Source organism: Misgurnus anguillicaudatus, chromosome 25 (assembly GCF_027580225.2).
Source record: "Misgurnus anguillicaudatus chromosome 25, ASM2758022v2, whole genome shotgun sequence".
In the NCBI taxonomy this organism is placed as follows: Eukaryota; Metazoa; Chordata; class Actinopteri; order Cypriniformes; family Cobitidae; genus Misgurnus; species Misgurnus anguillicaudatus.
In genome coordinates, this window is record NC_073361.2 from 28,549,078 (window position 1) to 28,575,456 (window position 26,379).

The following is a 26,379-nucleotide window of genomic DNA, read 5'->3' on the forward strand; positions in this document are numbered from 1 at the left end:
ATATATATATATATATATATATATATATATATATATATATATATATATATATATATATGCACGCGCACACACATACATTTTCAACAATTTTAACCAATAATTAAAGTATATATTACATAGCTTTTATTACCTCAATTTTCATGTAAGACGAGCAACACAGTGGTCTATATTCATAATATACATTATTGTTAAATTAAAATACATTTAACTCTAATCAAAGCCTAGTACAGTCTAGTATTTGAGAGATTAAAACAGAATGTAAAAGCATTTAAATTCTGCTAATATACATCTCTGACATATCAAACTCAAAACACAATATATATTCCATATAAACCTCATTCACTATAACAGAGCATCAAATGGCATTTTATGGTAATTTGCATTTGTTCAGTAGTTTCTCAAAATACTTTGAATAGCACCGTAACCCATTATGCCAGGCTGATCTGAGCACAAACCACATCTCATTTTTGACCACTGGACCGTTGTCTCTTTATAAGCTCAGCATACAGTCCTCCTTTGCTCAATAATTGCAGGTGCGTTCCAGCCTTTAAAAAACAAACAGTAAAATTAATGTAAGTGCAGGTTTTACATTCACTACGCATTTACATTTGTACATTCCTTGCTGACCTCAACGATACGTCCGTTGCTCATAACGCAGATAAGATCGGCCCCTTGAATGGTGCTGAGGCGGTGAGCGATAATCAGAACGGTGCGACCTGATGTGGCCCTGTCCAAAGCCTCCTGAACCACCCGCTCCGACTCTGCATCCAGAGCACTGGTGGCTTCATCCAGGATCAGAACGCTGGGGTTTTTTATCAAGGCCCGAGCGATGGCGATCCGCTGCTTCTGACCTCCAGAGAGGGTCACTCCACGCTCACCTAAAGGGTTAGTTTCAGATACAAAAACTCAGAGAGAAATTCTGATACCTTTGATATTTTACCTATGCATTTTGAGAAAGGGGACCTGGACTTAAATCTGGGGCACCCAAAACAGACAATAAACTCAATAATAGCTTTGTGGGCTGACATGTTGTGCAGTTTTTTCAATGTACCAACAGCACTTACCAACCACTGTGTTGTATCCATCTGTGAAGCCTGTGATGAAATTATGAGCATTGGCTTGTTTAGCAGCAGCTATGACCTCAGTGTCTGTAGCATTGGGCTTTCCGAACCTGATATTTTCCATTACTGATGTGCCGAAAAGAACAGGCTCCTGTGACAGCGAAACCAAAGATATTGGATAAAATAAGATTAAGCACTCTTATTATTATGAATAGGGGACAATGAAACGCCTAATATGGCCGCTTTGCCAACGGAAGTCCCGCCTTCCAGCTAAAAGAACCAATCATCAATTGATAAAGACTGGGGATTCTCTGGGGGAGGAGCTTTGTACAGAGTCGTACAAGGTGCTTGTCAACCTTGAAAGTGTTTTTTTAGCATCAGTTGATAGTATAGTTGATGTCAGCTTTAACTGTTGGTCAGAAATATGTTGTTTAATTGGGATATAAGCACACGATTTTAGATATATCTGTCTTTCCCCATTCAAGTTGATAGGACTTGCATGACTGAAATGAATGCCCAGAGGCGTTGCAAACGTGGTCACCTAGAGGCACGACTTCCCTAAACATTCTGGTGAAAACAGTTCAAAAGGTGATATCGTCATACAGTGTGTACCTGACTTATAAAGCCAATGACATGTCCTCTTAGCCATGACGGGTCCAGTGTTTTGATGTCGAGTCCATCCAGCATTACCACTCCACTACTGGGGTCATAAAAGCGCTCCAACAGAGCGGCCACAGTGGATTTGCCTATATTATATGAGTGTTAAAATTAGTTAAAGTTTCAATCTGTACCTTTTCTCAAGCAAAAATCAGTTGTGGTTAAGATATAGATGTATTCACGGACACAAAGGTTGAAGATCAACATTACCTCCACCTGACTCTCCTACAATAGCGACGGTTCTACAGGGAGGTAGAGTCAGACTAAAGTTTTTCAGAATCTGGTTTCCGGGTCTTGTCGGATAACTGTGACAAAGAGAGAATAACAATGTAATTTATTTAATCCAATAAAAATGTAATTTGTTTTAGATAAATCACACTGACAGAGCTTACCTGAAGTAGATGTTCATGAAGTCAACTCTCCCTGTCAGAGACGTATGAGGAATCCGACCGCCTCCCGTCAGTGGAACGGTCGGCTCTAAAGTCAAAAACTCAAAAACACGAGCTCCTGCGCTCATACCTCGAACCATCTGAAACAAAACAAAAATAATTGATACGGTTTTAAAAATAAAGGTGCCTAAAAGGTCTTCACAGTACGGAGCCGCTAAGAGGACATGGAGCAAAAATTAAATAAAGTTTAGTTTCGCGTGCTCACGCCATAGAAAAAACATTTTTGCTTGCTAAGAGAACCAAGAACCGTTTCTTATAATTTTGTATAATCTAAAAAAACCTTATACCACAAAGAACCTTTTTTGGAAACAAAAAGGTTCTTTGCATGTTAAAGGTTCTTTATGGAGCCAAACTGGTTCTTTTATGGCATCATGAGGCACCTTAAAGTAGTTGTATGTAACATATGTGACATTGCGGTTGAACTTGGTACCGCAGTCTAAATACTAAATATTGGAGATGTTTTTCCCCTGCCCCCTCCCTCGGGTTGCCAGACTCACACTCAGGAGCACAACCGATGATGGAAAGCATAAATTTATCTGCTTTTTTTAAATTTGCAATGTTTTGTTGTTTGCAAATAACAAACCCGCTGATGTGGATATATTTTTAAACCTCAATCTGCGGCTCATTTAAACGTTTGCGTCCACCGGAGGTGGCATTTATGGGGCATTGCGGCTTCATTCAAGATGATAACTGGCAACCGAGCTGAGGAAATACACTATTGGGTAAATTGGCAGTGGGCAGGATCAGACAGACCAAAACAAAAACAGACATTTCAAAAAGAAAATAACTTACTCCACCCTTGGTTTTCAGAGAAAAAGGTATGTGAACTTAGCATGTTTTCTAAATATTTACGAATCTATAAGGTTTTTTTTATTTAGTACAGTCTAAAACCTACATACAGCTCCTTTACTTTTTAAGAGTGTATCTGTTAAATTACAAAATATGGGTTATATTTATAATAGCAGAAATCTCACCTGTCCAAACAGAATTGAAATGCTGGCAAGAGATCTATAGACAAAAAAAAGATGAAAACAACTTGTAATTTGCTTTAAATTACACTCTTAAAAATAAAGGTGCTTCATAATGCCATAGGGGAACCATTTTTGGCTAAATGGTTCCATAAAGAACCTTGAACATCTAACTTTCTGTTTCAAAAAAGGTTCTTTGATATCATAAAGCAGAAATGATTCACTGATGAACCTTTGACTAAATGGTTCATTGTGGAACCAAAAACGGTTCTTTGGTGTGAAGCACCTTTATTTTTAAGAGGGTAGCCACTTTGTCAACACTTTGTCTGTGCCATTATCCTATTTTAGTGTGTTTTCATACTTTTTCATGCATATTCAATCACTTTTTTATATTTCTACATTATGCACAAATGTTTATCGAACTGAACAAAATGTTGCTGTAATTGAATCAGCTACTGTTTTTCTCGCTGACCTTTGAACCGTTTGTGAGGCGACTAAAAATGACATCAGATCACCAGGCGACATGTCATTATGGGCCATCAATGTTCCGCCAGCAAAAATAGTGCCTAAAACAATACCTGTTAAAGGACAACAGTTCATTTATTAAACCATTTAATGGGTTCACCAATCCTAATGACAATTCACAAAACGTAAACACTTACAGTTCAGGACGATGTTAGACAGGCCTTGAAATACAGCGATTCCTGTGCCCAATGATTCATTCATCATAGCAGATTTCTCGACCTCAGCTGCGTACATCCTGTGACACATACAGCATAACGGCGCATTCACACGGGGCGTCAGCGTTAACGCTTCCCATTCACTTCTAATGGGTGACGTCATGCGTTGCCGAACTGAATTGTGGATCCCTCTGCGCCGCGTCAGTGCCGTTGCTTGCGGCAGAAGTTGAACATTTCTCAACTTTTCAAGCGGCAACGCGTGCGTCAGCCAATCAGATCGCCTTATGCAAATTACCTAGACAGAGCCAGCCAATTACGTTTATGGAAGAACGGAGCATGTGTAGCGGCCACTGTGATTGGCTGTTGGCCACGCTTGAGACTGCACATGCGCTATAGTGCGTTAGCGCTCACTCTTCACGGCCGTCTCTGATCGACTTGGATTTAAACAGACCCGGTACCTGAAGTAATTAAAATGGGACCGAGTCGGACCTGACTGACCTTTCAAAATATAGACTCGTGTCCTTCCGTGAAGACCTCTAATGGATGCAACTATGATCAAGTTCAGGAACATGGAAGGATACAATGTGACACTGAGCTTTGCGTCGCACCTAATTCATCGAGAAACAGAAAGCACGCGAACGCACAGCGAACTCATCAGAAAAGACACGACGTGCTCGCACGCATAATGCCATTATCACGGACAAAAAAAGACAAAATTTGATGCTAAATATACGTGGGCAGTTGTTAATATACTTGAGAGAGCCGCCCAAGTAAAGTAAGTGTGTGGGAACCACCTTCTGTAATTTGGACGATCTAAGCATGCAACACACAAATGATAGACACGTAAAATAAATGCAAGTTATCGCAGCTCCCTGCGATATGCATATCGCTTACACAGTTATCGCGATGGCGATACATTTTGATATATCGTGCAGCCCTAAACATGACCCTGGACCACAAAACCAATCATAAGTCGTACGGGTATATTTTAAGCAATAGCGAACAATACATTGTATGGTAAAAAAAATTAGGATATTAAGTAAAGATCATGTTCCATGAAGATATTTTGTAAATGTCCTACCTTAAATATATCAAGAATGTATTTATTATTAGTAATATGTGTTGCTAAGTACTTCATTTGGACAACTTTAAAGGTGATTTTCTCAATATTTAGATTTTTTGCACCCTCAGATTCCAGATTTTCAAATAGTAGTATCTCTGACAAATATTGTCCGATCCTAACAAACCATACACCAATAAAAAGCTTATTTAGCATCAGCTGGCATTCAGATGGTGTATAAATTTTAATAAATACATTTTTACCCTTATGACTATCCTGGAAATATATAATATAAACCTCATACTCTAGCTCTCTGTCCTCCATGGCAAATGCTCTCACAGTCCGCACGTTCCCAAGAGCCTCGTCTGCCACCCCTGTAGCTTTGGCAACCTGAAACAAGTTAAGGATTTCAATTAATTTCTTATCAATTAATGAGATTCAGAGAGTTAAATAGATTTTATTTCCATTATTATGTCTTTACCTGCTCTTGTGCTTTTCGTGACAGTTTACGAAGAAAAGAGCCAATTAGGGCACCGGCACCCACGAGACACGGCAGGACCACCACAGTGAGACCCGTGAGCTTCGGAGAGATAAAGTACAGCGAGACAAAACAACCCACTGTTTGTGTGGCGCTCCGCAAGCCCTGAAAAACACAAAACTCCTCATAAATGTGGACATACAACATTTATTCAACCCTTTTCAAAGCATGCAATAGATAGTTTATACCATAGTCTTCTATATATGTCTATACAAGCTTGATTTTCAATTACACAACATTTTACCTGAGAAATGACCAGCTTGAAGGAAGATTTGAACTCCTGGATGTCTGATGTGAGACGATTAACCAGTTGCCCGGTCTTGTTTGCATCAAAAAATGCAACATCTTGTCTGCAACATAAAAAAAATTCATGACAAAAATTATATAGCAATTCATCACACATCTAGACTCTTATAAGTACGGAGCCCCTAAGGGGAAATGGAGCAAAAGTTAAATAAAGATTAGTTTCAATTCTCTCGCGTGTGCACGTGAATCGTGCACGTGAATCGTGATGTCCCCTTAGGGGATCCGTACTTATAAGAGTGTAGATGTGTGAAAAATTTCTATATCAAACTTTTCGCTTTCACGAGCACACGCGATAATTTCAGGTAGGTACACGCGAAAGTTTCACATGAGCACGCAAAAATTAAACTTAAAAAAAATTCTGCACCTGAAGGTTTCGGGTGAGCACATGAAACTAAACTTTAATTTTTTTTTTTACTCCAATGTCACCTTAAGGGCTCGTTATTACAAGAAATTACACTGGAAAGAGAAAAAAAATAGCCATATAGTAATTATATGCAGGGATGATATATTTTTATAATTTGAACACTTCTGGTTCTCTCATCCTCAAATCAATCATTTTGGTTAAATGCATTAAGATCTTGGGTTAACACAAGCTCATGATATTTTCATGTTTTATTCTACGACATAAAATACATCAGTGATAACCGCTGACAAGTTTTTCTTTATATTTAAACGGTACCTCAACTATGAAGACTTGTATGCTTTAATACTATATTTGTCTTCTATTACTAAAAACCATTGATAGAAAGACATTAAATATATTTGCATTACTTAAAAAAATATCAACATGTAATATTTATTTTAAGCTGTGGAGGCTTATTTGGGATATGTGTGCATGATATGTGTGCAACTGTGCATGATAACATTGATATTTATTTTATTTATTTTTGTTTGTTTACATTGTTAAAATGTCTGATTTGTTTTATGCAACAGTAAAACATGGCCGTTCACTTTCAGAAGTTGTTGTGATGCTTTCTTTTCCCAGAAATATGAAATGTGTTGGTTATATGATATAAAAAAATATATATATTTAAATCAATAATTTTTGTTTTGGATATTGAATGTCGCATTATTTAGCATGCTATCGCTTAGCCTTACTTCTAAAACAGTGTGTATCTTATTATCTGAATTCATTTCTCAGGTCAAACAAAAGATTTATTACCAACCGAAGCAAAGATGTGAAAAGAGCTTTTCTCATGTTAGCAGCCACTCTTTCTCCAACTCTGGACAGAAGAACGATGTAGCCACTGGTCAAAAGTCCCTAAAAAGAAAATTTTTATTTTTATCAATCAAATATTGTCTGATTTAAATAATAATAAACTCTTATGTATAATAATGCATAACCTGAACACATAATGCACCTGTAAAGCATACAGTCCCAAAAGCTTCATGGCAGGTGCACGAATGTCTCTCATATATTGTCCTGCTTGTTCTCTCATGTGACGGGCAACAACATTCACCAAATCTCCCAAAATCAATGGAATCTGAATATTAAGGGCTGCCGCTCCAAATGCAAGCTGTACAGAACAGATTGGTTAAGCAAACAATCTTTGCATGTTATGATAAAAATGTTAAATTCAGTTTAGTACACAAAGAAAGCATAACACTTTAATTGAAGTGTGCAGTGGCTTTTGACTTACAATGATGGCTCCAATTAAGGCAAGAAGTTGTGGCCGAACAAACTCCCAAAGAACAGCCCAGCTGAACTCAGGAACCGTCTCTTTAGCCTGAACTTTAGCTTGTACATTATTATTCACATCTGCATGGCAGTGAGCTACACCACTAAACAGACGTGCAGTCACCGTCAAAGCAGCTGGACCGAATATGAATTTCAGAGAGATATTTGACCGCCCGGGCTGCTGTCTGAATGCAAGACGGACAACTTTCAGGGCTTGGCTCCATATGCGAAGTGGAGCACTGACTGGGTTTGGAGAACCGCTCCAATGTACTGTGTGCTGGCATCGTCTGAAATACAACAGATATGAAATAGTTAAAGATAATATTTACATGGTGTTAACATGGTAGAGTAATGAGGCATTTGTCAGATGCATTTATGCTACCCAAATACTATTGTGGCAGTTACGTTTTAGTCACTATTGTGCAATACCATATATGAGCTAAATAACAATACGAAACACAACTACATAAAATATACATGACCAAGTATAAAACGCACTTTAACAAAATGTTTGGTTATAGCTACTCTAGAAGAAATAAAATGACATGTACCGCTTGCAGTGGATGAAAACATCTCTTGTTTTAATGGAGCACAAAAATCTGTCTGATGTGACAATGTTGCGTGTCAATCGACTGCAACGTGCAAAATGAAACATCTTGTTGCTGTGCTTGCAAATGACAGCAGAAGAAAGAAATAAAGATTATTCCTAAACGAATGTTTACTCAATGATGAACATGGGGGCCGCCATGTCTAAACAATCCCAGCATGCTTCTTCTTTTAGCACGTGCGCCGAGGAACGCTAACAATACGTGACCGCCCTCTACAGCACTGGAGAAACACAACAATTAATATAATTGGATAATTCAATGTAATATACAAAAAATACGACATCTATTCCAGTACATGACATTTTATTTAAAATAATATTATTAATAGTAATAATACTACTCTTTTATTATTTGATTATATTATACTTATATCTTGTACCAACGTCTACAAAAATAAAATCACCCCCGGCTTCATTTAAATGGTAAATACACAAATATTAATTAAAAAAGATTTAAATTATATTTCACGTATTAAATTATTTTGAAAATAAAATAAAGCAACAAAGTTCATAAAATATATGAACATAAAAATATGAACAAAATTTCTAATAATCAAGTCAAGTCACATTTATTTTGCACCTTGTTGTAACAATATTGCATTGGTTCAAAGCAGCTTTACAAGAAAACACAGTGTTTACATAATAATAATATATATATAATAAAAAAAATTGTCCTCATAAATAAATTCTAATTTAATAAAATATTATATGATTTTTCTTCGACTATTAAACTACAAATGGATTTCAATCTAACATGGAAATGACCCTTAAAATATGAATAATAATATTATTAATGATATATCTCACAAACAAATACAACAATAAATCATAAGTTTGCATAACACTTCAGAATTAAAAGTCCTACCGGAAGTGACGCTCCTGGAAAACAAAGTGACGGCAGGCGATGTTTGTTGTCATTACTGTTTTTGTTGTGAAGAGCAAACGCGAGGATCATCTTCGCTTGGATGGTAAGAATCATTTAGCGAGTTAAAATACTTAAAACCTTACAGTCGTTCACTTAATATAAATGTTTTAAAATTTTAAAAACCCAACTCGCGATTTTGTCTGGATGAGCATTATGTATTCTGGGAACCACGCGCCTGTTAAGAGACTGTAAATGTGATATAATGTAATAATGAGGAGTTATTTTGTTATCAATAACAGCTGGATTTGCATGTCATCTTGAAATGTAATGGCAGAATGTTATTGTATCTTCGTAATGTTGCAATCAAGTATGTCATTGTCTAAACTGACCATGTGATTGTGGCTTAAAACCATAAAACACAACAATAATCTATTTGTTATTCAGTGTTTAATAAAGAGACCACACCTACATACAGCATAATTTCTGTTTATATGTTTTTGTTATTTATTGTTATTTATTTATGTTTTTTTTACATTATACTGTATCTGCTGTCAGGACCTATGGTGAACATTATAGAGAGGTGAAATGTGAGACACGATGGCTGATTTTGAAACGTATCAGGAGTATCAGCGGATAGAGGAGTATGATGAAGACTCTCCGCCGGGAGAGGAAGATTTACTCATCCACGTGCCAGAGGGCCGAGGAGGTCACTGCTGATTTTTTACAATATATACAGACAATTTAATACATAGTCATTTGACACAAGGCTAATTTTATAATAACGCTTGTGTGTATGCAATACTGGCTCGTGATATAGGATTGTATATTGTGTTTTTAACGTATCTTATTTTCTTCTTCACATTGCAGACCCATGGCATCATATCAAGAATCTTGACAACTTCTTCACAAGAATATCCTTTATAAACTCAACATGGCAGTTTTTTGTCATTTTTTATGTGTGCAATATCCAAATTATTTTTATACATTTTTATTTACAATAAAAATCACCGTCGTCATGCAATAGCTATAAAACACATACACAAGTTTTCTCTGTACAAGGTCTTATTATTTAATCAAAACAGACCGTCTATTCATATTAAAAGACATGATTTTAATGTTACGCTCTGCCTTGGTAGATAAACGTCAACACTGTGCTTCTTTAAAGCTGTTTGATGCATTAAATCCTTAATGAATCCCACATCTATCATTTCCATCAGAAGAATGGATTCGCCTGCATGGTGTTATCTGAGTTTTTTGAACTTGTGTAAGTCACATTTCCTTTTTGAAGTCCTCAGATTTGGATGACTGATATTAAAGAATTAATTTTTCATTCCATTATATAGGCAGTTCCTGTTTGTGGTCACGTTTACGACATTCCTCTTCAACTGCGTGGAATACGATGTTCTCTTTGCCAACCGAGCTGTCAATCATACGGGACAGAGCATCGGTCCTATGGACAGGAACAAGGTTACCCTTCCTGATGCCATTTTGCCCAGCGAGCAGTGCACCGAGAGGTCAGTGTGTCCGCTGTGTGCTGGTACATACATGTATTGGTGAAGCTGACTGGTCCATTTAAACTTCGTGTTTGACCGAATAATATTGGTTATATTATTGCTGTGGGTCTGTTCTGTTGAGCTAAATTTCCATAATTCCCAGAAAGCAGAGAATTATTGAAGAATTGTTTTTGTCTTGTCTGTCATTTCATCACACTGGAGTTCAATTCAGCCTCACTGAGAAATTCACATGAAGTACAAATTAGCTGGAAATGACATCGAGTTCACTTCTGGATTGATTCCTGTTCACTACACAGACACAGCGAGTCCAAAATAAGCAGGTTGTAAACAAACACCTGCTAGCCTGGAACATCAGCTAGGAGATGTTCTTCTTCCAGACTCGTATTCGGTTTCTTTGGCATGAGATCACAAATTGTGTATTCACAGAGCTAAAGGGTTTTAAATAGACATTTAAGCTTGTGGTTGAGTTTGTGATGATTCATTGGTCATCATTTGCTTGTTTTCTAAATGTTTAGTATTCATAGGCAGCCTCACGTGAGTTTCTTGGAGAGATACTCGGGTGTAAATCTTTGGGAAGCGTGTTGCTGTTGTTGATTTGTTAAAAGACTCTGATATTCAACACAAACATATTAATATCATAGCTGACTCCAAGAATGAGCGTCATCAAAGAACAGCTTGTGTTCCCCTGAAGTAATTCAGATGAGTAAACATTATATATCTGACACTTTCTATTTGATCTGTCATATTTGTATAAATAGACACAGATTTGTTTTTACAAAGTGCCATTATGTTTTTAAAGGAATATTTCACTTTCATAAAAAAATTTTTACTCGCCCTCGTGTCATCCAAGATGTTTATGTCTTCCTTTGTTCAGCAGAGAAAAAATTAAGTTTTTTGAAAAAAAAAAACATTTCAGGATTTTTCTCCATAAAGTGGATCATTCTCAACAGTTTACAGTTTCAATGCATCTTCAAAGGGCTCTAAACCAGTGGTTTTCAAACTGGGGGACACGAGATGGTGCCGGGGGTCCCAGTTTTATGACATTTTATAAAATATATTAATTTATCATGAATTCTGTGTAATTAAACCTAAAAAAAAATAAGGCCACTGTTTTTATCATGCATTTTCTTTGGGGGGGCCTCGAAGTAGGGCACCATATACAAGAAATTTTAGAACCATTGCTCTAAACGATCCCAACCGAGGCATAAGGGTCTCAATCGGGTGATTCTTGCGAAATTAGACTTATGAGGTGTCATGAAACATTTTGATAAAAAAGTAAATGCAAAGTAAGAGTATCAAAATAAGAAGCATACAGTTACAAACATCTCTTCACGTACTATTTTGCACATGATTTCTAATGACATCATAAAAAACACTTGTTGTTTTTTCCATGGATTTGGGTTCTTTGACATGGAAATATTATTTATAATTAAAAAATCTAAAAAATAAAAAGCTTCAGTGCATGTTATGCTATAAACATTTACAGTAAAGAAACATGTGGTATTTGATGATCATTGGTAAATGTATAATAAGGAATATAAATGTGTCCAAGACCAATTTTCTCATCCTCTGCAATTTTCTGCAATCCATCTCAACAATTTTCAATCATTGTTTAAGCCCTCAAGGAACTAACATTTTCAAAAAAAAAATTGTTGTAAGGAACATAATTGACTGTGACACTGGCTACCATGTAAGCAGTTCTTATTTTTTATCGCCAGATTAAAGTTTAAATGTATTATTTTTCTATTTTTCATAGTACCTAGACAACTTTTTAGTTCTCATTACCGAAACATGAGTTTGTAAATGCATATATTTAATGTAATATCATGTTGCGGTAATGATAATTTTTGATAATCTAAAATTGTTTAAATAATTCTATAGGAATTGTTTTTTTAAATCCTCCAAAAATAATGGTAATAGTAAGTTCAGACCTTAATCTTATATGTGCAAAAAAAATTGCCTTCAAAGGCTTTTTAAAAATTCTGATGCTGGACACCACCTAAATCTGGATTTCGTGAGAATCACCCAATCATGTCAAAAAGTCATGCGAAGCTAGTTTACAAGTGAGGAGAATGAAGACTGTTCAGACATTGTTGTATGTGTAATGATACTATGTCTTTATATCAGTTTATTGTTTAAAATGATCCGCAAGTGTGCGTTTCACATATGTAACGCTTGAACTGCCCATGTGCATAGGATGGCGTACACCTTACAGGACTCTGTACAAAGCCCCACTCCAAAGAATTGTCAGGTGTTATCGATTGATGATTGTTTTTTTTACTGGAAGACGGAACTTCTGTTGCCAGAGCGGCCATGTTGAGCATTGCATTTTCTGGTTTTGGCTAGAAGGGATATAGCAACGGCATAAATCTTGCAAGATTTTGGGTTTGGGGGTAGGATTAGCCTAATAGGATAAAAACACTGTTCTGGCTAGATGGGATACAGCTACGGCCTAAATCCTATGAAATGTTGGGTTTAGGGTTAGGTTTGTAGAAACAGCACTCATTCGGGACATTTCACAAGATATTGGCCGTTGGTGTATCTTTTCTAGCCACAACCACATGGTCCTCTATTCATAGTAATAGCAGTGCTCAATCTTGTTATCCAATATCTGCGGTGTAATGCCACATCTCCTTTCAACAACCCACATTATTAGTCATTTTGCTTGAAAACGTCTCAAATAAATGTTTACTTCACTCAGATTTGGCAGGTTCAATGATTCACAGATTTTCTTTGCCAACACAGTAATTTGGTTCTTTATGACTGTATAAATGTCATGAATGCACCTTGAGCAATACCACAATCACCTGCTGTTATTCTTATAATAAATCATTCTTACCCAATCAGGATTCAAGGCAACAGCTGGATAATCTTTCTCTTGATAATGGCGGCCATTTTTTGGGTCTACCGGCTCGTGAAGGTGATCTGCAATGTGCTCAGCTACTGGGAGATCCGGCAGTTTTATATCAAAGCACTGAAAATACGCATGGTAAATTTTGCATGGTACACAAGTTGTTTAATCATACATTATTTTTTCAGGCCATGATTCATTTTTGATTCTTTACAAAATGTTGCATGATCATGGGGATGCATTAAATATTCATTATGCATTTCTATATCCCTATACTGTCAGAAAAATGGTCCCAAGATGTTCCTAATATGTACTATTTAGATACAGATGTATACATTTGGTACCTTCGAAGTACTAATATGCACTCTTTGGTACTAATATGTAACTGTCTGAGGTCCTAATATGAACACTTTAGGTGCAAAGGTGTACTTTTTGGGTACCGCCCCAATGACAGCTAGGGACATTTTTTTACCATTTTTTTCCTGACTGTATCGACTAGAGAGTACAGTAGACTTATGTTTGCTTTGTTTTGCGATTAACTATTCATCATGCCGATCACTTTATTATTTCACTTCCAGGCAAGCACGCCTGCTTAAATATTTAAAGCACTGTTTATTCATTAATGTTTTTATATTGTTTTCATACCAGGATGAATTGTGCAACTTCTCATGGCAAGAAGTTCAAGGTCGCTTGATTCACCTGCAGCGTGAGCATCCCATGTGTGTCCAGAAGAGGGAACTCTCCGAACTGGACATCTACCATCGCATCCTCCGCTTCAAAAACTACACCGTGGCCATGGTCAACAAGTCCCTGCTGCCCGTCAAACTAAACGTGCCGTTTATGGGCGAAATGATTTTCCTCACGCAGGGCCTAAAATACAACTTCGAGCTCATACTATTCTGGGGACCTCTGTCGCTTTTCCAGAACAAATGGAGTTTACATCCCAAGTACAAACGGGCGGCTAACCGTCAGGATCTGGCCAAACAGCTCAGTCGTGTCATACTTTTAACAGGCCTCGTCAATCTCCTGTTATGCCCGTTCGTGCTGGTGTGGCAGGTGTTGTATGCGTTTTTCAGCTACGCCGAAGTCATCAAACGGGAACCGGGCAGTTTGGGGGCACGGCGCTGGTCGCTGTACGGCCGCCTCTACCTGCGACATTTCAACGAGCTCGATCACGAGCTGCAGGGCAGGATGGGTCGCGGCTACAAACCGGCCGCTAAGTACATGAATGCCTTCGTTTCTCCTTTGATGGCGGTCCTGGCGAAAAACGTGGCTTTCTTCTCTGGTTCGGTGCTGGCCGTGCTCATCGCCCTGACGGTGTATGATGAGGATGTGCTGACCGTGCAACACATTCTGACCGCCATCACTGTACTGGGAGTGATCATCACCGTCACCAGGTATGGACTGGCTTCGTTTAATTCGAAATTGATCTAATACATTGATGTGCAGGTGGGTTGCACCTGTTTTCCATGTGGTCCCTTCACACCCGCAGAAGTTCTCAAGGACTTATTTTTGTGCACTTGTCCTCTAAGTCATTATATTTGAAGAGCTCCTCATTTATAAATGGTCAACATTACGAATTAATTAAATAAGCTTTATTGAAATGTGGAGATTGTGACCCTTACAGAGTCCTTTAGGGAAGACGCGCTACTAGGCGGCCATGCTTGCTAGGTATTTCAGTCATGCAAGACTAAAGTCCTATCTACTTGAATGTGAAAAGACAGATATCTATAAAATTGCTTGCTTTTTTAGGTCGTTTTAGCATGCAGACAGGTTTGCAAGCACCTTGGGCTCGGTACAAAGCTCCTCCCCCAGAGAATCATTAGTCTTTTAGTGCTGGGCAAAGATTAATCGCGATTAATCGCATACAAAATAAAAGTGATTTTTTGCATAATATATGTGCGTTTACTGTGTCTAATTATTATGTATATTTAACCACACACACCTTCATATATTCATTTTAGAATTGTTTTTTTTTATATATCATTTTTTAAATTTATATTTAATATAGATTATATAGAAATATAAATAAATATATATAAACATGTAAATGTTTCTTAAATACATACATGAATGTGTGTGTGTATATATTGATACATAATAATTAGACACAGCACACACTCATATATTATACCAATAATCACTTTATTTTGTATGCGATTAATCGCGATTAATCTTTGCCCAGCACTAGTCTTTATTGATTGTTAATTGGTTCTTTTAACTGAAAGGTGGGACAGATCGGCCATATTGAGTGTTTCATTGTGCGCCATGTAGTAATAGCAGTGCTCATTTTTTGTTAAAGCCAAAATCTTTTGCCTCAAGCCTTTTGTTATAATCTAAAAGCCATCTGTGGAATGCAATTAATTACAAAGATATAATCATATGACTCTTTAACCATTAACGCTTTCTCTGGCATTAACAAGTTATCTCGTCAATTAAGAGAAAACATTTGCATAAAAACATGTTCCTGATGAGTTTTTATGTTAATCTGTAATACTGCGATTATCCACTAGATGGCGATTTATCAAAAACGTACACAATTTATAAAAAACTGAAGCAAAAAATATTGACCAATTTTATACTCTGTTTTGATAATCGTTCTGAATCTCTCTAAAAAATTTCCTTCACAAAAATGCAATTATTTCCGCTTTTTGCTAAAAATATTTGTTTTTAAGAAAACATCCATATTTAAGAGTTTATAAGCAGAGAAAAAATATAGATGAAACGTTTTTTTTCTCCCCCGTTTGGTTATTTGTTTATTGTTTGTTTGAAAGCAGAGGGTCTGTTCTTTCATTTGATATTTTTATGTTTATATATTGTTTGAAGAAAATTTTCCTGGAAGGCATTTTGTGAAACTTTTGCAGCAAAAAATGCTGCCGGGCAACTTTAAAAAAAAAAGGCTGGCGGCGAATGAGTGGTTCTGTCCTGTGAGCGGGACACCTGAGTTTATTTTAATATTTTACATGTACATTTTAATCTATCACAAAAAACCTTATATCAATGGAAAGGTTTAAGAATGTAGTTTTTATATTTCAAAACATTTTAGAAGTAATAAAAATGCAGTGACAGTAATTTATTAATTTGTGACAAGAGTATGCAGCAAACTGTTGACACCTAGTGGCCGTTGTTGGTAAAACCACTAAAAGTTAAATACAAATCTCATTTTTTGAAATAATTTTAAGTATAAAAATATACTTTATTTCATTTTTTTATTTATGACAATAAATGTAAACTGCGAAAAAGAAATGTATTTATTATTTTCATCTCTAGACACTTCCGTGAAAAACTTACATTAATATATTAAACTTATCAGGGCTCAACACAAATAAATTTTTATACTGGCCCGATCGGGCCAGTGGTTCAGGTTTTCACTTGCCCTGCCAAAATTTTCACTGGCCTCAATAAAAATGTCAGTGTCACAAATTTAAAAATAATAATTCAAAAGTCAAATATAATTGTATATATATATACACAACAGACATGCTCCAATGAAAAAAGGCTCCCAACTTTTCTGCTTTAACTGTAAACTGACAGCAAATTGTGCAAAATATAGCATTGTTTCTTTCATGTGTTTTACCAAGTAAATTTCTGCTTCCAAGGTGTTAAATAATATACATTGATGAAAATATATTTTTAGTGACTGAGGGTGAAGCACTGGCCCGATCGGGCAAGTGACAATACTTTTTACTGGCCCGAACGTCTCACGCTTGCCCCGGGCCACCGGAGAGTTCTTTATGTTGAGCCCTGCTTATTAATTATAAGGTGTACATCACCTTTTTACCCCCCCCCCCCCACATTCAAAAATGGGTGTGCCAGTTAAGGGATAAAGCTATATTTATGAATCGGCTGCTTTGACTCCAGTAGGCAGGTGCACTTCCTCTCTAAAGCTCTTCTCAGTTGGCCCCGGGTCAAAATAATAAATGTTACTTGATGCGTGCGACCGACCTTGTAACCTCCAAACGTTTTCGTTTTGACATAATGTGCACTAATCGCGCTCTCAGCACATGTTAGGTCGACCTGAACTATATTAATGATCTCACCTTCTCGCAGGTCATTTATTCCAGATGAACATATGGTGTGGTGTCCCGAGCAGCTGCTCCAGTGTGTTCTGGCTCACATTCACTACATGCCCGACCACTGGAAGGGTCAGGCCAACAAGAGCGAGACCCGTGATGAGATGGCACAGCTTTTCCAGTACAAAGCGGTGAGACTCACACTACATAGACAGAGGAAAGCATTACAGTAAGAGCGGGAGAGTCACAACTACATGGTTATCATTTTTGTCTGTAGCATGGGCTGCGTTGTGTGCTTAATACTTCTCTCAAATCTCTAAGTATGATTTACAGAAAAAGTGATGTTTGCCCCATTAAAAACACAAATAGACACAAAACGGCACTAGTTAGTGCAAAATTAAAACAGTAAAGCAATTTTATGGCCCAATGAATGTGTCTTTTTACACAATTATACTGTGGGGTGTTTTCCCAGACAGGGATTACCGTAAACCAGGACTAGGCCTTTGTTAAATTAGGATATTTAAGTCATTGTTAAAGCATAATTTATAACTAAACATTAGTGGTCTGCGTCTTGAGACACAACACCCGCACTGATGTATTTTAAGTTGTGGTTTTCAAGGATCCACTTAGATTCAAAAACCTGAGGTCCGACCTGAGCAGGTTCGGGTCTTAAATTTTCATGTGTGCCTCGGACACGAGTCGGGTATTATATTAGCAGCATTGGGTCTCGGGTAATTTAAAATGAATGTGTTTTTGCCTGACGAACCCGAGAAGACCCGAACTCGGTGTATGCATCTTTTCCAACCTCTCCTCTGTTTGCCAAGAGCGCTTGCGACATTATGTGGCTGGCGGTAGGTTCATTTTTTAAATTTGCGCCAGACCTGTTCATCAATTTTGAATGCATATTTTAGCGTTACCTTGGTGTTGTCGTCAGACAACAAATGAAAATAAATGGAGCAGCGGGCCAAAATGGTTGCGAGGCCACCGGGTTTCTGACAGGTGCGTGCCGGGCTGCGACTGCACACACGTCGGTGCCATTTACATTCGGGTCCAGTCGGGTTAAAAAAAATGCCACTGGGTCGGACTCTGTCAATTTTCTTGTGTTTGTCATGGGTCGGGTCTTTCGTATAAAAAAATTACATATGCACCTCGGGTTTGGGTACAGTTCTTTGGACCCTCTAATTGTAAGATATGTCAGAGCAAGTTGTTTTTGATCAAGACAACACTAATGCTACGTACACACCAAACGCGTAGCTCGCTGTAGATTACTCGCAGGATTTAACTTTCTGTCATGCAAATTTTTCGCTCGAGTTGAATATTTTCAATTTGTGTGAAGGCGTGTTTGAGGCGAATAGCACGTTTTCACGGCAATCGCGCCATCCAATTCGCGGCATCTGCATCGCCCCGCGCGAGGACGCATCTGATCACGTCTTTGCATGTAATCTACGCGCAAATCATTGAACTAGCGTTTGGTGTGTATGCCCCATAACATTTAAGTTAGTCTGGGACTAGGCCTAAGCCCTGTTTGGGGAAACCACCCCTAAATGTACCGCACCTGTCTTGTTTCCCACACCTATCCTCACGTATTTGCCCCGGCGCACCTATTCTTTAGGAATTTTCACAAAGTTTGTGCATTTGTTTTTTTATTTTGTGCGCCTGTTCTCCAGGTGGTCCCTTCACACCCGGACTTATTTTTGTGCACTTGTCTTTTAGGTCTTTATCTTGGAAGAGCTTCTGAGTCCTATAATTACCCCGTTCATCCTCATCTTCCCCCTACGGAGCAAGTCTCTCGAAATCATCGACTTCTTTCGTAACTTCACTGTAGATGTGGCAGGGGTGGGAGACATATGCTCATTCGCACAGATGGACATCAGGCGCCATGGCAACCCACAGGTATTTATTAATGATCGCATCGGTAACTTGTGTGTGTTTGAGCAAATGTAACGCTTAAGCTCTCAAACATCCAGAGGAATATTGAACAATGTGTTGATTTGGGGGCGGGGCTAAACATTGTTTACCTTTTGAACTTTTATATAGTGAAGTATATCAAGATCTTTAGTGAGTATTTCAGGAGTCAAATAATTTCTTCTCTTTGCGACACTCAGTGGATGTCTGAAGGCCAAACGGAGGCGTCCGTGTATCAGCAGGCTGAGAACGGCAAGACTGAACTTTCACTGATGCACTTTACCATCAAAAACCCTCGCTGGCAGCCGCCACAGGAGAGCTCGGTGTTCATCAGTCATCTGAAGGAGAAGGTTCAACACGATGCTCAGACAGGACCGTCTCCTCAACTTCTCCTGTCTGAAGCTCCTCTTTGCACATCGCTGCTCTCCAACGAATCCGCCACTGGCGTAAGTCTCGCTTTAACAGATCACAATGCTTTAAAATGCAAAAGACAACATAAAATGCTTTATGCTTTTCAAAATCCTCCGCTATAGATGGCGTATGACAGGTACTAACCAGCAAGATACAGCTGAAATCTTGGGTTTGTTTATCGAGTGGGACATTTTTAGAAACGCATCAATAAAAAGAGAAAATAAAACCCCCTTCCTGTGGCATTCCCTTTATTAAAAACCTGCCGGAAGAGAAAAGTATTGACATTTCATTTAATGCAGCTGTATTTTTCCGACACCTACAGAGATTGGATATTTCACAGATCGTAATCCTGAACTCGGCGCACGAGCTTTCTCACTTCCACCGTCTGCTTTTCAAAGCTCCTATCTCAAGTCATTTTTTCTCATGAAATGAACCACATATGTTTATTTTTTTCCTCTAGCCTGATAACCTGTTAGCCAGCGTCTTGGCTCACCCTGTGCTCACCGCGTCCGGGCTGCCCGCATGGAACCGGCATTGTATCCCGCAGAACAGCGCGGCCTCGGCTGCCGCCAGCGTCCTGGCATCCCTGTCCACATCCCAGCAGCCTCACGCCGGGCGTTCTCGCTTGCACGCTCACCTGCCATCCAGACAGCCCCATGACAGCCCGATGTACAACAGCGACCACACGCTGGGCGACAGGTCGGTGCCAAAACATTTTGTAACGAGTGCCTGATCTCTAATTTAGACAATTTACAATAAATTTAGCAGATGCTTTTATGCAAAATGCAGGGTTTTTACGGGTCCTTGAAAGTTTGTGAATCTGGGGGAAACATTTAAGGCCCTGGGAAGTTTTTGAAAATATACATACATAAGATACAGGTCATTTAAAGTGCTTGAATCTATTTTATGCAAAAAAATCCATATTATTCCCTGTGTAGTGTAGGATAATATCATAAAAATTCTTGACTTTTTAAGCACACGTGCTAAACTGTTCACTTTAAATGCTTATATCTTCTGTATGTGAATGTTGATTCATACCAAAATAATTTTTTTGCATAGTTGTGTTTGACACATGAAAACGGCTCGGGTTACGTATGTAAGACGCTGCGTCTCTCTTGTCATACTTCCTGCGTCCCTGTAACGCCGTCTTTGGCAATATTTCAGATAGCGATATACTTCCTAGCTCCCGCGTCACCCTGTCTTTGTCATTAAGCCTCACCATTGGTTGAATTTGATATACACATTCTGACGTACTTACCCCTGGAGGCGTCCCCAAAGTGTCACCGCAGTGACGCAGCGCGAGTTCCCGTGAAAGGGAAGTGTAACAATGTATCTTAAAAGGTAACACGATGTAACCTTGCTCTCACTTGAAATGTTTCCCCACATTTAGTCCTTGAATTTGAGGGTATTGGACCTGAAAAGTCCTTGAATTTGAAGGTATTGGACCTGAAAAGTCCTTGAATTTGAAGTTAACTAAGGTGTGGGAACCCTGAAAATGACTTTTCATTCAAGCTTTACTTTTAATCGCTAGTATGTGTAGGATTGAACCCACAACCTTTTGTGCTGCTAATGCAACGATGTACCATTTGAGCTACAGGAACACATTGTAGAAACGTACCTTGTGTAAGATTGGAGTAATTAATTGAATATTTTTATTAGCATGTCTGCAAGTGAATCCAAGATCCTCAGCCAATCGTCTTCAGCCCTGGCATCTGAGTTTGCTTCGGCAGAGATGAGCCTCCATGCTATATACATGCACGAGGTGAGTGTGCAGTTCCTACGAAACCCAAATACACCGAATACAAACATGTCGACCATCTGTAATATTATGTAATGTTTTCCTCAGGTACATCAGCAGAAGACCCAGCATGCACCTGGATCGTATGCGCACCAGGAGTCTGTGCCAATGAGGGAAATGAGTGCCAACAGCGGTGAGCATTAAGATCGCAAAAGTTGTCAAAAGTTTACAGAAAGTTTGCAACAAATTAATAACAGATTGTCTAAAAAATAACCCAGTTAAAAAGTTGACATACACCTGATTTATAATACTGCACAATATGACAGTTTTTATGATTTGGGGTTTCTTGTTTGTCCTGAGCCATTCAACTAAAGATTTAAGTTTGAAGTGTGAAAATTTTGTTTCATTTCTAAATGCTGCATTATTTTTAATAGTTAATATAGGTATTGGGTTTTATTAATGAATTCATATGGGTGATTCTCACGAAAACTTGGTTTTAAAAATGTCAAGCATGAAAATGTAAAAATTGCTTAAATTTCCTTTTTTCCCAACCAGAAATTGAAAAACAAAGTCTGGAGTAAATGGGAACATTAATTTAAAAACTTTTACTTAACATTTAACACTTTTTGTAACATAATTTAAAAAATAAGTCCTAAAAAAATCTCATTACCGCAACAGTCAGAAAACATCAACACTGACATATTTTCAAAATGACATGACAAACCTAAATGAACATAATTTGGAGATTCTGCACATGCATTTAAAATCAAAGTATTATGCTTCTATTAATTAAGTGAACATTTAATAAGCATCTGTTGCGGTAATGATAATCAAAATGTCGTGTAAGCATTCTGACAAGACAATATTTCAAATTAACTGTAAAAAAATTATCTTACCTGGTAGCCATCTTGAAGTAACTGGTCCATGTGCTTGGTCACTCAAAATCAAACTTTATTAAAATTCTGTATGTGTGCTTAAACTGTTCTCAAAAAGTGTTGCGGAGGATGAGAACATCAGGCATGGACACATCATTTTCCTAATTTTTCTTCATTATTATTATACATGAATATTCAGTTAATATTTTTTCTGTCATCTAAAGTAGTCTAGCAAAACATCCATTTATTTTTTTTCTTAATATTTTTGTGTTAATTTGATTAAATTACAACATAACGCATGTTCAAACACAGCCGGACACATTGCGTTAATGAGAATTTCAGCAGAAAATGAGATAAAATTTACAATTATAAATTCTTATGTTGAAATCACACATTGTACAAGGTAGAACACAGTATTGTGTTAATTCTGATGCTTTTTAATGTTACTATATTACACATTTTAAAGCTAAAATCATTAGTGCCGTGGTGTTTCAATGGTTTCGTGAGAATCACCCATATAACAGTAATTTTAACGGTTACTTAAAGTATTCCTGACTATCTTTGGGATTTATACGCTTTATCATACCTGGAACACTTAAAGGATTTGAATCCATTCTTTCTACATCAGATCCACAGCTACAGTCAGTCAGTATGGTGTCGCCCAGTCCTCACCGCTTGGGCGGCTGGGCTGAAGAGGAAGAAGAGGTGGATGAAGAAGAGATCAACACCAGCCCTGTGCCGGATCAGACCAGCAGAGGGAGCAGCTGAAGTGCCTTCAAACCTGTGCGGTGAGTTTAACACCACATCACTGGATCTGGATCAGTCCAGTTTGGTTTCAGATGAGCAGGAGTGCTTCCTTCAGTCATTTTATTAACTTATTGTTTGAAATGGATTTAGCTTTGTGTTTGGATCAGGAGAGTAAATAACAGCAGGTGGATGAACTTAAAATGGAGACTGTAGCAGATGTTATGGCAGGATTTCTTCCTGCTCTAAGAGCCCAAAAATGAAAGATGAGGTTAAGATGGATTAAATGTGGCAAATGATTTCGGCTTTAGTTTTTTAACGCTATCAATAATCTGAAATGTATAAATGAAAAATGTGTAAGTAAGGCCAAATGATAAATGCCTTCTTATTTGTCAGGGCTGTCAAACGATTAATCACATAGTAAATATACTTTTATTTAAATATTTATGATATTTTTAATTGATATTTTTATATGGCTATGTGGTTGGCAATGATAAATTGCAATTAATCGCATACAAAATAAAAGTGAGTTTTTGCATAATATTTATTTGTTTTTGTGTGTAGTTATGTATATTTAAACAGAAATGTTTTATTTATATATCCTTTTTATTTATTTAAATATACAATATAAAATATATTAAAAATATAAATAAACATATATACAGATGTTAATGTTTTTTGAATACATACTTTCATACGCAATTAATTGTTGCCCACCACTAATATATATAATTAAAAATGTATACATTTAAGAAAAATGTTATTTTTATATGCACGCACGCACACACAAATTATATACATTTTTATTTTGTAAGCGATTAATTGTTGCTCACCACTAATATATATAATTGAAAATGGTATACATTTAAGATAAATGTTATTTATATATACACTTATGTAATATAAAATATATACACACATTATAATTGCACACAATACACACAAAAATTATAATAAAAATTTGTATAAACTTTTATTTTGCAAGCGATTAATCGTTGCCCACCACTAATATATATAATTGAAAATGGTATACATTTAAGATAAATGTTATTTATATATACACATTTATGTAATATAAAATATATATACACATTATAATTGCACACAGTACACACAAAAATTATAATAAAAATTATATAAACTTTTATTTTGTAAGCGATTAATCGTTGCCCACCACTAATATATATAATTGAAAATGGTATACATTTAACATAAATGTTATTTATATATACACATTTATGTAATATAAAATATATATATATACACATTATAATTGCATACAATACACACAAAAATTATAATAAAAATTATATAAACTTTTATTTTGTAAGCGATTACTCGTTGCCCACTAATAATATATATAATTGAAAATGGTATACATTTAAGATAAATGTTATTTATATATATATACACATTTATGTAATATAAAATATATATACACATTATAACTGCACACAATACACACAAAAATTATAATAAAAATTTGTATAAACTTTTATTTTGCAAGCGATTTATCGTTGCCCACCACTAATATATCTAATTGAAAATGTATACATTTAAGAAAAATTGGATTTATATATACACGCACACAAGCACACACAAATTATATAAATTTTTATTTTATAAGCGATTCATCGTTGCCCACCACTAATATATATAAACGAAGATGGTATATATATACACACACACACATTATAATTGCACACAATACACACAAAAATTATAATAAAAATGATATAAATGTTTATTTTGTAAGCGATTAATCGTTTGACAGCCCTTAAAATGCATCAAACCCTATAAAAGGTTTTTCTGAGTATAAAATTTCATTTTTTTATTTTCTGATTTCTTACAGTTGTTGCATTTGTTTGTGGGAGGAAAGTTGTGGCCTTACTTTGGTTTAAAATCTTCTGAACAAGCATGCTGGACATCACATGAGCATGCAAATAAAAACGGCCCTTCAGAAGATCTCGGTTCTCCGTTCATCCTGCACAGAGGAACAGTGTGTCGTACAGTAACGTCTGTACAGTATGTCTGCCACCACCCCTTCCTCCACATCTAAATCTATTTAAATATAAGACTGCCGTGTGTGTGCTGGAGTGTATGTTAGTTTTCAGACCAGAGATGTTGCTTTTTGTTTGTGCTATGACAAATACTGATGTCAAGCAGACAGATTACATTGTTTTTACAGTATTTATTTCGATTTCATTTCTTTCAAGCAAAGTTTGTTTCATGGGGTTTAGAGCAAACTCATTTCTCGCTTCTCTGATTTAGACGACGTTTTACAGCCAGGCAGTATTTATATTTCAAGCAATGCCATTGCAGGGTTACGAATTTTTACAGCTGTATCATCAGCGAATGCAGAAACATATTAGTGAATGTAAAATCATGCCAGTTGCCTCTTCATAAAAACATTATTTAAAGCTTTTTCCCTTAAAAGATGTAATATATTAAATGTAAAAAAATTATGCATTAAAATTTTATTTAATAGAACACGCATTTTGCTAACATTTTTAGGTATCTTTAAAAAAATCTAAAATTTAAAAAAGCCTAAACGTAGCAATTGATGATTGAAGGGCAGACTCACAGTTTTTAAATCATTAAATAATAAAAAATATATTGTTGCGCTGTCTAAAAAGTTGGTCGGTCATTAATTCAATTCCATCGGCAATTATGCAAACTACTTTAGTTTAAATCATCTGATGATCATATTACTGCAGTAATGCTTTTTGCTAAAAAGAATGATTATTTCAAGACATGCTCGAGTTAATATGAAAACCGAATGCTTTTTTCATATTAAGTAATCAAAGCCAGTAATCAAAAAGTTTTTGACTACTTGCATTAGGTACTCTATCGTACTACTTCCAAGTGTACGGATGCACCTTATGTAACCACTCAACATGTTCAAAACAATCACTGTTTAAGATTAAAATGCCTGTTTTAAAGTGTAAACCGTATCACGTGTGGTTGGTTAGTCCCCTCTGTGTATATAAATCCCCACAAGAATCAAATACTAAATGTCACAGTCATACTAAACATGTTTTTTAAATATATAAAAAATACTGAGCTGTTATACTACATCCCAGAAGTCATCAGTTAAACAGTTAATGTACAAATCTGTGCAACATCAAAACTGTTGGTATAATTTTTGTGTGGTGCCTCCAGATGAGTTTTAACCTAAAAATGAGTTGTTATCTTGAACAAATATCATGCTGTTAGATTTTATTAATAATTAAGTCTAATCTCTACATCAAGGGCTTTTTGATAGTCTCCACATGGTGTATGGTGCGTCTGTCTCCATGTTTGTGAACGTTAAACACTAGAAACTTTTAGAAGTCACCTACTTGAAATAAAGCAGAGTATTTGGATGACTTGCAATGAGTATCTTGACGTTTAATCTGTGTCGAGTGTAGTTTTATAATATTAAGTTAACAAGGGTAACAGCATCAATGTCATACCCAG

General features: G+C 36.6%; 2 protein-coding genes across 5 annotated transcripts; one reads left to right on the forward strand and one right to left on the reverse strand.

The window, feature by feature from the left end:
* Window positions 1-231: 231 nt before the first annotated feature.
* On the reverse strand, window positions 232-8,187 carry abcb8 (ATP-binding cassette, sub-family B (MDR/TAP), member 8). Of its 2 annotated transcripts, XM_055182762.2 has the most exons (16): window positions 7,949-8,187; window positions 7,360-7,684; window positions 7,081-7,236; window positions 6,886-6,980; window positions 5,658-5,763; window positions 5,357-5,518; window positions 5,180-5,265; window positions 3,798-3,895; window positions 3,608-3,713; window positions 3,142-3,175; window positions 2,111-2,247; window positions 1,929-2,023; window positions 1,674-1,807; window positions 1,065-1,212; window positions 628-878; window positions 232-545 (listed from the first exon to the last, which is right to left on the reverse strand). In XM_055182762.2, the coding sequence occupies exons 1-16, from the start codon at window positions 8,050-8,052 to the stop codon at window positions 462-464; spliced, it is 2,121 nt and encodes a 706-aa protein (XP_055038737.2). In that variant the 5' UTR covers window positions 8,053-8,187; the 3' UTR covers window positions 232-461. The 2 variants fall into 2 exon arrangements, with proteins under 2 accessions (XP_055038737.2, XP_055038738.2); XM_055182763.2 differs by lacking the exons at window positions 3,142-3,175; window positions 3,798-3,895; window positions 5,180-5,265; ... (4 more) ...; window positions 7,360-7,684; window positions 7,949-8,187.
* Window positions 8,188-8,851: 664 nt separating this feature from the next.
* atg9b (autophagy related 9B) lies at window positions 8,852-25,687 on the forward strand. 3 transcript variants are annotated; one of them, XM_055182765.2, is made up of 15 exons: window positions 8,852-8,972; window positions 9,425-9,575; window positions 9,737-9,780; window positions 10,069-10,133; window positions 10,213-10,383; window positions 13,231-13,372; window positions 13,883-14,631; window positions 17,285-17,438; window positions 18,961-19,140; window positions 19,353-19,598; window positions 20,024-20,262; window positions 21,223-21,325; window positions 21,410-21,494; window positions 22,805-22,964; window positions 24,773-25,687. In XM_055182765.2, the coding sequence occupies exons 2-14, from the start codon at window positions 9,467-9,469 to the stop codon at window positions 22,942-22,944; spliced, it is 2,427 nt and encodes an 808-aa protein (XP_055038740.2). In that variant the 5' UTR covers window positions 8,852-8,972; window positions 9,425-9,466; the 3' UTR covers window positions 22,945-22,964; window positions 24,773-25,687. The 3 variants fall into 3 exon arrangements, with proteins under 3 accessions (XP_055038740.2, XP_073719793.1, XP_055038739.2); XM_073863692.1 differs by having other exon boundaries at window positions 8,892-8,970; window positions 9,416-9,575; XM_055182764.2 differs by having other exon boundaries at window positions 8,922-8,970; window positions 9,419-9,575.
* The last annotated feature ends 692 nt before the right edge of the window (window positions 25,688-26,379 follow it).

Coding starts and splice junctions, on each gene's coding strand:
- abcb8 (XM_055182762.2), bottom strand. CDS start 8,052: ATGTTTCATTTTGCACGTTGCAGTCGATTGACACGCAACATTGTCACA. Junction 7,685..7,948: donor GTTTTCATCCACTGCAAGCG/GTACATGTCATT, acceptor GTTGTATTTCAG/ACGATGCCAGCACACAGTAC. Junction 3,896..5,179: donor ATGGAGGACAGAGAGCTAGA/GTATGAGGTTTA, acceptor TATGTGTCACAG/GATGTACGCAGCTGAGGTCG.
- atg9b (XM_055182765.2), top strand. CDS start 9,467: ATGGCTGATTTTGAAACGTATCAGGAGTATCAGCGGATAGAGGAGTAT. Junction 14,632..17,284: donor GTGATCATCACCGTCACCAG/GTATGGACTGGC, acceptor ACCTTCTCGCAG/GTCATTTATTCCAGATGAAC. Junction 17,439..18,960: donor AGCTTTTCCAGTACAAAGCG/GTGAGACTCACA, acceptor CTTGTCTTTTAG/GTCTTTATCTTGGAAGAGCT.